This window comes from Rhinolophus ferrumequinum, chromosome 24, assembly GCF_004115265.2.
Source record: "Rhinolophus ferrumequinum isolate MPI-CBG mRhiFer1 chromosome 24, mRhiFer1_v1.p, whole genome shotgun sequence".
In the NCBI taxonomy this organism is placed as follows: domain Eukaryota; kingdom Metazoa; phylum Chordata; class Mammalia; order Chiroptera; family Rhinolophidae; genus Rhinolophus; species Rhinolophus ferrumequinum.
The window spans coordinates 23,160,618-23,174,915 of record NC_046307.1 but is presented as its reverse complement, the minus strand read 5'-3'; the positions used below and the strand labels follow the sequence as shown (position 1 = coordinate 23,174,915).

Here is a 14,298-nt window from a genome sequence, read left to right as displayed (position 1 = left end):
ATTAACAAGCTAAAAAAATACATATGATCGTCTCAATAGACACAGAAAAGAATCTGACATAATCCAATACCTTTTCCTAATATAAAGCTCCCAACAATCGGAATAGAAGGGAACTTCCACAATAGGAATAAAGGGCATCTATGAAAAATCAACATCATACTTGATGGGGAAAGACTGAATGTTTTCCCTGTAATATCAGAAACAAAACAGATGCCCAGTCTCCCCGCTTCCAGTGTTCTACCAGATGTCTACACAGTGAAATTAGGCAAGAAAACGAAAAGGCATCTAGATTGGCAAAGAAGAAGTAAAACTCTCTTCATATGACTATGAAATGATTTTCAATGTAGGAAACCCAATGGAATCTACAAAGATACGACTAATTGAATTTACAAAGCTTCAGGATACAAGGTCAATGTGCTAAATCCAATTGTAGTTCTCTATACTAGCTGAGAACAATCAGAAATTGCACTTACAATAGCATCAAAAATATGCAATAATTCGGGATTAATCTGGTGAAAGATATGCAACACCTGCACGCTAAAGACTATAATATATTGCTAAAAGGAATTAAGACCTACAAAAATGGAGAGATACACCTGGTTCATAGCTCAAAAGACTCATGGTTAAGACGTCAATGTCAATCCTTGCCAAATTCAGCTGATATATATATATATATATATATATATATATATGTATATATACACATATATATACACACACACACATACATATATACATATATGTATATATACATATATATATATACATGTATATATGTAATATATATGTAATCAGCTGATTCTCAAATTCATATAGAAATGCAAAGGACTTAGAATAGCCAAAATATCTTTGAGAAAGAACAAAGTTGGAGGGTTAACACTGTCTGATTTCAAGAATTATAACAAAGCTACAGTAATCAAAACTACATGGTGTTGGTGCCAAGATAAACAAGTAGATCAATGGACCGGAAAGAAACTACCCATTTGTGGGCAACTGATTTTTGGCAAAGGTGCAGCAGCAAAGTAATAGAGAAAGGATCACCTTTTCAAGAAATGATCCTGCAAAAGTTTGATATCCATGTGAAAACAAAATAAATCAGATCCATACTTTACATCATATTAAAAAATCAACTCAAAACGGATCTTAGATGTACATGAAAAACCTAAAACCATAAAGCTTTTAGAAGAAAACACAGGAGAGAGTTTTTGTGAGCTCGGGTTAGACAAAGACTTCTTAGATACAAATACCAAAAGCACAGTGTATTTGTGTGCAGTTCCTTTTGTCTTTAGCTTTATAGTATCCCATCAAAATACTGTAACTTAGTTTCTTCTCCATCCCCTTCAATGTGCTGTATTTATTACTCATTGGAAACACAATTAGTTTTTTGTTAGTTTGTATTCCCTACTGAATTCCCCTCATCTCCTGGTTGACTTGAATGTTTTAGATATGAGGAACATTATTGTGGGTCTAAGAGTCAGAGTTATACAAAAAGAAATACTCAGAAGAGTCTCACCCCTTCATTCTTTATATCCTGTTATCATTTACCCCTTCTTTCCGTTATATTGCTTCCTCCCTCTGTAAATAACTAGTCTCATTCGTTTCTGGTTCATCTTTATTTTGTACAAATGAGCAGATACATATATATTTTCTTATACCCTCTTTCTTTCTTGCATGAAAAATAGCACATTACACATTTTTGCACTTAACAGTATATCCTGGAAATAACTATATCAATTCAGAGGTCTTCCTTATTTATTTTATTTTTACAGTTAAATACTGTTTCCCTAAAAATAAGACCTAGCTAGACAATCAGCTCTAATGCATTTTTTGGAGCAAAAATTAAGACCCGGTATTATATTATATTACATTATATTATATTGTATTATATTATAAGACTTGGTCTTACATTATAGTAAAATAAGACTAGGTCTTATATTAATTTTTGCTCCAAAAGACACATTAGAGTTGATTGTTCGGCCAGGTCTTATTTTCGGTGAAACACACTAATACTCTACATGGATATGCCATGGTTTATTCAGTCATTGTCTTATATACGGACATGTATGTTGTTTCCAATTCTCAATCACAATGCAGCAATGAATGAGCTTGTGTACGTGTTATTTTTATATTGTTGGAGATGTAACTTCAAAGGAAATTTCCAGTAGTGGAACGATTGGGTCAAAGCGTAGGCACTTTTGAAGTTTTGTTAGGTACTGACAAATCCCCTCAGGAAGGTTTGTACCAGTTTGCATTCCCACCAGCCTGTGAGAGTGCCTGTTTCCCTACAGCCTTGCCTAACACAATGCAGTGTTGTACTTTTTATTTTTTACCAATCTTAGAGGTGATGTTATCTCAGTATTGCTTCTATTTACATTTCTCTAAACATGGGTGAGTTTGAACATAGGAATATTAACCCTTTGTCTGAGATATGCTGCAAATATTTTCTTCTTGACAAGCATTTTATTTTCATGTAGTTAAATGTATCAATTTTTAAAAATTTTGTATTGGGGAATATTGAGAAACAGTGTGTTTTTCCAGGACCCATCAGCTCCAAGTCAAGTCGTTGTTTTCAGTCTAGTTGTGGAGGGCGCAGCTCACTGGCCCACGTGGGGATCAAACTGGCAACCTTGGTATTAGCACTCTAACCAACTGAGCCAACCAGCCACCCTGTATCAATCTTTTATTACCTCTGGAATTTTCCTCTGTTTTGGTATTTGTATGGTTTTTTGTTTTTTGGGGTTTTTTTTACATTTAGACCAGGGACCCATTTGGAGTTTATTTTTGCATATGGTGTGAAGTAAGGATCTAATTTCAACCTTTTCCAAATGACCTGCCAGTTGACTCAGCACCATTTATTAAAAAGTCTACTTGGCCCTGTGATTTGAGATCTCTCACCGCCTTCCCCACTGAGACCCCGAAGAGCATCTGACCCAAGAGCATGGCATGGCATAAAAAGACTGAGTGAGCCAGAGATTACATTCAAGGATGTGAACTAAAACATGGCTGTGAGAATAAGGCTGAAAATCCAGGAAGGGAACAAAAGCTGGAGAGGTCACATTGTGATGGGAAAGCAAAGGAGCGAACCAAGTTGGATGGTGACGAGGCTGAATGAAGCCGCGATAACAAGCAGCTCGTGAGACAGAAACAAGGGTCAGTCCCTGGCATCGCCTCGGCTCGTCTACACGACTACAGCAAAGCCTTCCAACAGGAACAGCCCACCATAAAAGCTCCTGAAATCCTGAGATGTGATCAATAAAAAAAAAAACACACAGCCAAGGCAAAAGAAGAATTCTCAGCAAGTTAAAAAGATTTACAGTCACGCACTGTATAACGATGGACCAGGTATGAAGGTCAGACCTCGTATGAAGGTCCCATAAGAGTATAATGGAGCTGAAATGCCTGTTGTGTAGTAACATCATAACCATCAGAATGTGCCACACATCCTCATAAGCATGTGAGTATTTTTACTGTATCTCTTCTGTGTTTAGAAATACTACCACTGTGTTACAACTGCCTACAGCATTCAGTACAGTAACGTGCTCTACAGGTTTGTAGCCGAGGAGCAATAGGCTTTGCCACACAGCCGAGGTGTGCAGGAGGCTACCCATCTAGGTTTGTGTAAGGGCCCTCGGTGATGTTTGCACAATGACAGAATTGCCTAACGACACATTTCTCAGAACGTATCCCCGTCATTAAGTGGCACATGACTATATCGCCATTCCAGGCTTTAAATGAGCCCAGAACTCAGAGCTGGTCGGTGGGTCAGTAAGTTGTCATGGAGGACAGGACAATGGACAAACCCAGGCGGCGATCCCACTCCAGAGCAGCTGCTGGCGGGTCCAGTGCTGAGCAAGTGCCACAGTGAGCCCGGGAGCACTCACAGCTCTGAGAGGCCATCTCTATCTTCCCCAGCACTGGCAGGGCCTGCTCCGGGGGTCTGACACTACAGATGTGGCTCTATGGAAGGACATACAGTGCCAGAGGAATTGTCCTGAGACTGAAAAAACATAGCATGCACATTCTTACATGAGAGGTCGCAGACTGGCCACCCTGAGCCAAATTTCCCCACTGACAAGTCTATGTGGCCCTTTTGGCCCACACAGTTTTTTAAAAAATTACTTGCCAATATTTAAACATTGTAAGATTTCATATAAAACTCTGGATTCCAACTTCTCTAAGGAAAAAGAAAAAACAAGAATACTTGGCAAACTGGGCCCACAACATTCTAACTGGCTATATCTAGACAGCAGTGGCCCCTACAAACAGCATGTGCCCGTTCCAACTCACCCCCACCCCCATCATCCCTGATTACATCCCCAAATCGAGACTGGGCACCGGCTGCCTCAGATCAGTGCATATGTGCAGTTATAAAAAGGAAAAAGGGAAGACACATGCATTCCTGGTGGTCCTTGCTGCTCATTTATGTCTCGTGCTTCGCCCTACCGGCACTTGAGTTTGTAAACTGTCTTAAACACAGAGAACATTCTTAAATCTCTCTCCCACCACATGCCCTGCCTCTCCAGGAAGATACACTATGCACCACTGTTAACTGGGCGAATCTAGAAAAGAATACTAACGTAATCACAGACGTTAATGGAGGAATAGACTGAGAACAGACTATGTCAGGCCCTTCATTGTAAGAAAGGGTTGGAGTAAAATGAAAACTGTTAATACACTGTTTTTTTGTTAAAAAGAAAAAAAATTTAATGAAAAAATTATAAAGTTACTTCAGGAGAGCAAGACGGAGTCAACCTGAACCTGGGCTAACAGAACATGTTGGTCCTACCCCCTGATGGTACAGAAAATGAGTTAAGCTGTTAGAAAGAAAGCCCTGGGGGTGAGGAGGAAAATGAAGCGGCCAGCCCAGTAGATGTCCAGGGCTATTGAGAACCGCCAAGCTCGTGCTCCCTTAGGTTAGAGCTGCTTGCCCACACCTCAAATGGAGGTGGCACAAAAAGATTTTCAGCAAGGGTAGTGGCATCACAGTAGAAAGGGGCTCGAAGGGGGATAGGGAATCAGAATTTGGCCTTGGCAAATGCAAGACAGAGGAAAAGGGATGCCTTCCTCAGACCGCTTCATTCTGCTGCAGCTGGTGGCGCATTTTTTGCTAGAGAGACATCGATCTTGAAACAGCCCAGACGTTTCTCGCCGCTGCTCAGGATGTTCTGGATGCGGTAGTTTCCAGTACTGAGCCAGCCGGGCAGGTCCAGCGGGGGCAGGGTGATAACACTCTTGGGCAGGGAGTATGTGCCCTGTGGAAAAGCCAGTGGATCACAGGTCAGTGGAAGTCTACCGACGGGACCCTCCTCCCATTCTCCTAAGGGCCACAGGACATTAGAGATTGCCACAGCACTGTAGAGCATGGAATGTTCTAGCTAAAGGGCACTGAAGGTCACATCGAAATTCAAGCCTCCCATTTCACAGATGAATAAACTGAGCCCCCGCCAAGGCTAAGCAATTCAGCATAGATCACACCAATTTACATCCTTCCATAGACATCCAGCTATGCAGGAGGAAAACCCAAGGACCTTCTCTCTAAACCCCATGCCTTTACCCCAGTTATGGAGGATAACTCTCTCCTTCCCTAAGCACTTACTTCTTTGAAGGGACAGTGGCAGGGAAGCCCATAGGAGTGCAGGGGCTCTGGGCAGGATTCTCCAGGGGGAACGTAAGTGTCAAATGTATTGCACATATCTTCATAGGTACAGCTACCGAATCGTTCCATACACGGGACTTTGACCCAGAAGCCAGCCATTTCCTTCTGCATCGTTAATTCCATCTGGTGAGAAAGAATTTGAGAAAGTGTCAATTGCAAGGCAAAAATACCAGCTCCTCTGCCTCTTTAAAAGGTCAGAATTTTGTTTCAAACACCGACTTTTTAATTCGTTAGGGTCTTGGAGATATTCTGATCCAAAAATGACAATACTGTGGCACGTGTCCAATTTTATCCTGTCCTGTACCCACGGTAGACATTAATAATCAAATGTGATTTGTTTCTCCCCTTCACAGAACCACAGTCTTAGAACTCTTTAGGGAGTCAGCACCCGTTGGTTATATAAATAGCTAGCAATGACTATGTCGTGAGGAGTTAGTTTACAGAAGTCCATTTACACATATATCCAAAAAATGAATATGTATGTTACGTGCACTTGGATGGGGGAACATTCCAAACACTAGCACTTCAAAATCTTCGAAGTGCTTAGTCCTTATCACTAGGGAGAGAGACTTCAGGTCATTTCTTTTATTTTTTCCCCTCATTTTGACCCTTTTTGCATTTTCTAAAGTTGACTACCTATCTCTTGCCAATTGATATGTCTGTTTTATAATGAATAATGTCCACGCTACCAAAACCAAAGTGCCTGAGCGGAGCTGTCAGACAACAGTGAGCACTACGCCGTCCTGTCTGGGAGACGGGAGCACTCCCTGCCAGGGGCGCGGAAATTAGTCATTCGCGTCCTCAGTAAGAAGTTGTTGGGCTGCCATCAGATTCCTTCCCATCCTATGACACTGTGATCCATTTGAACCTGAGGACCCGTCTACCAACCCACACGTCCTTTGCTGCTCTGAGATGCCAGTTCTTCACAGCTTCCTGAGCGTATGTCCCTCAGGGCCCCTGCCAGCTGGCCCAGGGCTCCTTCCCTCCGGCACCTCACCAGTGCCCCCCACCCCGGACTCACCTTCAGAGGAGCATTGATGGGGATACTCGACTGCGTCTCAGCACTGATAGTCACATTTCCAGGCTCTACAATGGGGTGAGGCTCCACAGTCAGGCTTTTGATCAGCACAGGGTCCTTCCCATCATCGCAGTTCTCCCAGGAAAAGCTACTGAACTGAAGTGGCGACGGATAATCATGGCAGCAAGAAAAGAGACAAGTTGGCCAAAGGAACTCTCACAGATCAGAAGAAGCAACAGAACAGGCTCCTGACAGTGTGAGGTTGGGCGAGGTACCTACCCTCTCTGAGCTTCATCTGTAAACCTGGGATAAAACACTGTCCTACTCATCTCATAGGCAGGACTACAGTAAAAGACTCAAAAGACATAATCTCCCAAAAGTGTGCTGAACTATAAAGCACAGTATACCGGACCTTGAGCGTGCAGACAGGAGACTAACCATGTGTGCCTCTGGGGGGTGCCTTCCCGATCTCCTGCCTCTCTGCTCCCCTCCCCTCTCCAGTCAGTCTTGGGGTTTCCTTAGAGGGAAACTCCTGGAGGATTCCCCTTTGCAGCCATGCCCAGGATCTTATTCCCATCACACACCCCACTCCTTCCACCCCAATTCAGGGCCAGGAACAACAGGAAACACAAAACACAGTGGGAAACATAACATGCAAAACCCCACCCTCAAGGGGTGGACAATTAACCCAGGAAGGGACTAGCACACACACACGAAAAGATCCCCGGTAAGCCACTTGTTGATAAAGCATCCCCACTGAATGAACTTGCCCAATCCTAACTAGTGCTTTCATCCTCCCATCCCATTGCTCGTGCCCTGCCCCCCCCGAGCCACCCTCCTCCCCTCTGCTGAGTCACTTCTCACCCCAAGTCTCCTGATTCCACCATCTTGTCCAGCTACACATGACCACTGACTCCGTGCTCCCACGAAACCCTGTCTGCTTGTCTGTGATCAAACTTCCTACACTGTGCAGACTGCCCCCCTGCTCACACCTTTCCCAGCCCCCCCTAAGGCCACCTGTAAGACACAGCGTAGCCACCATGCACATCCCAACTTAAAAGGAAAACCTACCAGTCCCACACTCCCAAGCTGGTCACAGGGATCACGCATCAACACACCGACAGCCAACCAGGCCAAAAGGGCACAACTCACCCAAGCTGCTTAGGTGACAGATGCTCTCTGCCTCTGATTTGGGAAATGAGATGGAGGCAAACCACTCCGGGGACATTGGGGTTTGCATTGTCATTGGGTCATAGCTTTGGGATGGGGCATAGACCCATGACCAAGACAAAGGGACAAGAACTAAGGGCTCTGCTAGGCTATGGAAAAAAGAACAGATGGCGTCACCTCCCCCCGTCCCTACCCCTATCTAAACAGGCAGCGAAGGGCATGGCTTTGGCACGAGATACGGTGTCATCAAGGCTTTAGTCAACAGACGTGGGTTGAAATCATAGCTCAGCCACCAGATCACGTGATTATATAGGCCAGTTTACGCTTTGGAGCCCCAATTGCCACAGTTTTTAAATGAAGGCTTTTATCCTTTCCTGTCAGGGCGGTTGTGAGGTGAGGGCATGAATGTAAAGCCCAGCACAATGCCAGGCCCAAGCATGGGCTGACTCACTAAAGGAACAGCCATTAGACACCCCATCCTCCACTTCTTGCCACCAGGTCCTTGAGATTCCTGTATACCTGGAATAAACGTACCTTTTCCTGAGCTTCTTGGAATGAGTTTCTGTCCCTTGGAATGAAACATTGTGCTAGGACTAAGAAAGGCAGGACAGGGTCCAATTCATCCCTATATTCCCTGGGGCCCCTTACACAGGAGTCAATAAATGCATCCTTTAACATTCATTCCACAAATATTTATGGAGCAATGATCACAGGCCCTGGAATAAGTGCTGTGTTAACAGTGGTAAACAGTTAGAAATGTTCCTGCCCTGTCTTGAGGCGCTTACAGTCTCACGTAAATACATATTACCCACTATAATTTCTAAGTGCCACAGGGAAACAAACAAAAAGTAAGACAGAGAGTAACACAGAAGTCCAGTATTAAATAGGATGGTGAGGAAGCGATACTGAAGCTGGACTCCTGCAGGATGAGGAGTCAGCCCTGTAAGTACCACGAGAAAGAGGGAACACACGCAAAAGCCGTGTGGTAGGAAGCAGCTGAGCTGCTCTGGCACCACAAGGCCAGTGTGTTAGATGCAGTGGACGAGCTGCCCAGACGAGGTTGGAGCGGGGGCAAGGTCATATTATGCAGGGCCTCGTCAGGCGGCTGGATTTTCTGCAAGTGCAATGGACCCCACTGCAGGAGAGTGCCATGCTCTGGTTTATGGCTGAGAACAGCTTGGAGCGGAACAGGTAGCAGTGGGGAGACCAACGAGGAGGCGACCGTCAAATGAGAGTGCCTGGAATTAAGAGTTGGGCTGGAGGATAGATCGGAGGACTAGCCATTTTGAGGGGCTGCCTTCACAGATTCTAAGGGAGCCTGATTCACACTGAGGAATGATTCCAGGCTGGAGGAAGCACCCAGAGTGCCCTTTGGGAAATGAAGAATCCCCTCCCCTCTCCAAAGCTCCCCCTTCCCCAGGCCCTGGGGGAGACGTAACAAGGTTGCTTCCCAATGCATGACCAGAGGCTTCTGTGGCAATCAATGCTGCACCCGGAAAAGGAGGTATAGATTAGCAATGCCCGCTAAGGACCAAGCCTGGCACCAGATACTTGCTATCCCAACATGCAAGAAATGGCAACATGGGGCAACGTAGTGCAGAGGAGAAAGGCACAGTTCTGGAGCCAGAAATATGGGTACAAATCACAGACCTGGGTTCAAATCAGACCTCAGCTGATCTCACTAGCTGAGACCATGGCTAAGTAAACCCCTTTGAAGTTCAGTTTACTCGTCTATCAAATGAGCATAATTTTATCTTCTCACAGGGCTACTGTGTGAGGGAGAAGTTTGTACCATGTTTCCCCGAAAATAAGACCTAGCCAAACCATCAGCTCTAATGCATCTTTTGGAGCAAAAATTAATGTAAGACCTGATATTATATTATATTAGACCCGGTATTTATTATATTATATTATGTTATATTACATAAGACCCGGTCTTATTTTAATATAAGATATAAAATATATATATCTTATATTAAATATATATCTTATATAATATCTTATATCTTTATATCTTATATATTAATTTTTGCTCCAAAAGACACATTAGAGCTGATGATCTGGCTAGGTCTTATTTTCGGGGAAACAGTATACAGAAAGTATAGGTCACAACTCCTCTAAACTGTCAAGCCCATGAAAACACTCAACTGAAAAGCTGTCACAGACCTGTCACAGAGGAGACTGGGAAGACATGACAACAAATGCAATGTGATACCTGGACTGGATCCTGAGACAGAAAGAGGCCATTCCTGGAAAAACCGTCAAATCCCTAAAGTCTAGTGTCCCATTAACAGTAATGTACCAATGCTGGTTTTCCAGTTTTGACATGTGCACCTGGTACATAAGATGTTAACTTCCGAGGACACTGGGTGAGGCGTATATGGGATCTCGGTACTATCAGTATAACTTCTCTGTAAATCTAAAATTACTTCTCCAAGAAAGTTTATTAGGAAAAAGGCACATGACCTAAGACATGGCACATAGGATGTACACAATACATGACAGTCATGATACAGTCTCCGAGTCTGTATGTCCAGCACAAGGCTAGACATTCTCGCCCGTTCTCTAATCCTTACCACAGCCCGGCATCCTGAGAATGGTTAATACGAGAAGAGGAACTGGAACTCAGGGTTCTGGATGCTCAAACACCCCCCTCACCCCAAAGCCTTCATCTGGCCCATGATCTCAGGGACAGGGCTTTGAACCACATGAGTACAGAGAAGAGCTGGATGATAACAGATAAGGATCGAAACTGCCACCTGCTGTGTAATTTTGGGTGAGTACCCTGTCCTCCACTATGGGCCTGAGTGAAGTGGGGGAACTCTATGATGTCTCAAGGCCTCTCCAAAGCTGCCAACCTAAGACCCTCTGGAATGGTCTGGAATAGCATCCATAGCCAAGACATATAGGAAGGAGAACGGGGATGTAGGGCAAATTTGAGCCTTAGCTGAACTCCACCTCATAGTGGTCACACCTGGAGCCAAGAGAAACATTCTCAACCCACACTCAGGGACAAATTGAATCCTCTGGAAAAATAAAGCCAAAGGTCCTGGCTTCTTCATTCAATAGATAAAACAGACTCCTTGTCCCAAAGGCAGGGTAAGGCTGAGCCCACTGGCTAATGTCACATTTTAAGATTTTAGAGCTTTTCCATCCATGAAAGCATTTCTCTTCACCCACAAGAAATGCAGGTTGGCGACATCATGCCCATTTTATAGATGAAGAGACTAGGATGCAAGAAGCCCACAGGCCATGCCCATGGATTAGAGACAGACTGGATCAGAAGCCAAGCCTCCCAGCTCTGTCCTATTCCAGTTCCCTTTATACCAGACTGTTCCTCACTCTCAGACAAATATTTCCAAGGTGGTTGGTCTCTGAATGACAGACCTTCCCTTTCCCAAGGGTCTGGAGCTTGGGTGAGTGAGAAGTAAAAGGGCAAGCTTGGAGGCCAGAGCCTCTCCATGGCTCACAACCAGGACCAGGGCGGGGATCCCTGTCACCAGAGGAACAAGTCTGGACCTTCTGGCTTGGATGCCCTTTCAAACCCACCCACCCATCAGGACAGGCCAAGCCACGGAGAAGTACAGAGAAGGGATGGGTGCCAGGCCTTTTCAAGGGGTGGAAGTGGTGGGCAGGTAAACAGTGCCTTAATCTTCCAATTCTGCACAATTTCACGCAGACGTTTGGAAAGAGGGCAGGAGAGTACATGCGTGAGGTTAAACCTTCCAAACAAGTCTGGAGCCGAATAAGGTCTTATAGACCACCCTCACTGTACAGAAGGGCGAAGGGATTCAGAACAGACTTCCCCAAGATGTGCCACTTTGGCACATTTCCTACATACTTATGTAATTACATTTTGTTATTTTCTCTTGTCCATCATGTCGATTTGATTATTAGACCAACTGACAGAACCTAGAAGGTAGAGGAAAGCTTCTTCCTCCTCTACATGGAGAAACAACCAGGAGAAAGGAAAAGACCCACTGAGAGTCCCAAGTTAGTGACTTTGGGAGGCGCTGCTGCTGCAGAGAAGGAATTCTAGAGACCGGAGTAGCCACCCCCCATATCCCATCAGGACCTGCACGCCCTCAGCGGGCCAAGATGCTGGAAGCAGTCTCCTGACGGCGGCACTTACCTGGTCCAGTAAGACCTTTGCAAGGGCCTCAGGGCCAGCTAGAAGCAAGCCCAGGGCGATCAGGAGCGGAGCCCGCATCAGGGGCATCACTGCAAAAGGTGGGTCTGCGCGAAGATAATTACAAAGTCAGGGGCCAGCAGCGGCGCCTTTAAATGCCTGTCTGCGTCGGTTGTGTAAAGCTGTGCATTGTTATACAAGGCTGAGCTCGGCCACTGTCAGATTCGCCCCGCCGCGTCGGGATCTGCGATTTCAAGGCCGGGAATCGCTCTAGATCTCTCCTCTGTAAGCCCCTCCCACCAGCGTGGGCGTCAAACCCCCACGTTCTGGGGTCGAAGGCCGAGCGGGGAGAGAAAAGGATCGGGGCTGAGGGCTAGAGAAGGTGGCCGGGAGGGAAGGGCGGAACTGAGGGCGGAGAGGGGCGGGTCCGGAGCGCGAGAGAGGGGCGGGGCCGGAGCGCGAGGGAGGGGCGGGGCCGGAGCGCGAGGGAGGGGCGGGGCCGGAGCGCGAGGGAGGGGCGGAGTTGTCGTTTATGAAGTCACGCTGTGATGGTCACCGCTGGAAGGACATTTCTGTTTTCACATCCGAGTCCTTGACAGAAATGTCACTCTTCCTGTCGATATTTTGCGTCTCCATACTGGTGTTACGAATCACTATGTTTTTAAATAATTGTTCTAATCCTAATGAAAATAACATTTAGTGTGTGTTTTAATGCGGGCTAAGCACTGTCAAGCACTTTTGCGGGAACCAATTTTTGCCTCATTTTACCTCTGAGGGAACCTATACACGGTGAAATGAGCTTTGCCAAAGTCCTAGGAAGTGAGAGAGGCAGGATTCTGCTTATAAACCTCATCAGAGAAGATTTCGTTTACTATATTTTGTACTTGAGGTTTGCTTTAAAGAAGCAATCGGGATATTATTCCTGCCAAATTATCACCAGGTTGTAAACCCCACAAGGGATGGGACCGTGACTTTTGGTCATTAATGTGTACCCAGTGCCTGACATGTAACAATCAATCTTTGTTGAATATCTGAGTAGAATTTGAAACTTAACCTAATCATCTTTTTTTAATATATATATTTTTTAATTTTGGAATTAATTTCAGACTGGCAGAAAAGTTGCAAAAATAGTACAGAGCTATCTCTCAGTTTCTCGCATTGTGAACAGTAAGATAGAGTATTTTTATAAAACCTAAGAAAGTGGCATTGGTACATTACTGTTCACTAAGCTCCAGACTTTACCTGTTCTTTTAATATGCTTTTAAAATTGCACATCTTCCTCCCACTCTGATAAGCTCTTCCCTCTCTCATCTACTAACACAATCTCTTCCTTACACACAAGTGCAATTTGAGGCCCCACAAGGAAGAGGACTTGCCCAATTGCCTAATGTCACACAGCAGAAGTGGAACGTTCTAGAACTCACTTCTCCTGAGGCTAATCCCACTGTAGTATGAGTGATGTCCAAGTGGCTGTGCTCCTTGGGGGCTGCGTGGGTGGTGAGTGGGGGAACCGGATGCTGACACTGGTGTGCCCTGGAGCCTCATTGGGAAACAGGAAGGAGACTGCACAGCCTTCCTCCCAGCATCATTCTTTCTCCATCTTTGCACCTGCCAAAGCCCCTCCATCCCATTAGCCCCTAACCCCCCAACTCCTAAATACTCCCTTCTGTCAGCCTCAGGCACACTCCTTCACACGTGATCCTGGGCAGTAAAAGGTTAATGCTCCTTTTACTACCCAAGCAAACTTGGAGGACCTCTCTGTGAGTTGGGCACATTTTTTGGAGATGAGAGTATCTAACATCTCCAGCTGAAGGGCTTTGAAGGAAATTCTGGAAGGCCACAGAGACTGACCTGAAACCAACATCATAACCAAGATGAAAGGGAGAACAGGACAGTGAGTGGTTTGTTCAGAGTACTTGTTCCATGCCAGGCAGCCCCAGGATTGCATCCTCTGAGAGCCTGGGCAGGGGCCTTAACCCCTCTGGCCTCAGTTTCCTTGTTTGCCAAACAAGGGATAATAATAATAATAATAATAATAATAATACAACTAGCTCCCAGTACCAAGCTGTTTACTCATTAAACAAATAGTTATAGAACCAATAGTTGAACAAGATAAAGGCCCTATTCCCATCCGATACCCCACAAAGACTACTGTCTATTTAAGAAGAGTAATCAGCAACTAAAGAAACAAACAAGATATTATCCAGGAGTAATAATACCAGAAAACAAGAAATCAGGTTAAACTCATTCAAAGTACAATGGGTTGTTTTCTTGAGTCTGATAAGAACTATTTTAGAAGGTGGACTTTGACCATCCTTGGGTGAA

The 14,298-nt window shown here is 45.0% G+C and overlaps 1 protein-coding gene across 1 annotated transcript; it reads right to left on the bottom strand.

Annotated features, from left to right (window-relative positions):
- Window positions 1–4,678: 4,678 nt before the first annotated feature.
- Window positions 4,679–12,380, bottom strand: GM2A (ganglioside GM2 activator). The gene is made up of 4 exons (XM_033097030.1): window positions 11,977–12,380; window positions 6,678–6,830; window positions 5,597–5,779; window positions 4,679–5,252 (listed from the first exon to the last, which is right to left on the bottom strand). The coding sequence occupies exons 1-4, from the start codon at window positions 12,061–12,063 to the stop codon at window positions 5,076–5,078; spliced, it is 600 nt and encodes a 199-aa protein (XP_032952921.1). The 5' UTR covers window positions 12,064–12,380; the 3' UTR covers window positions 4,679–5,075.
- Window positions 12,381–14,298: the final 1,918 nt, after the last annotated feature.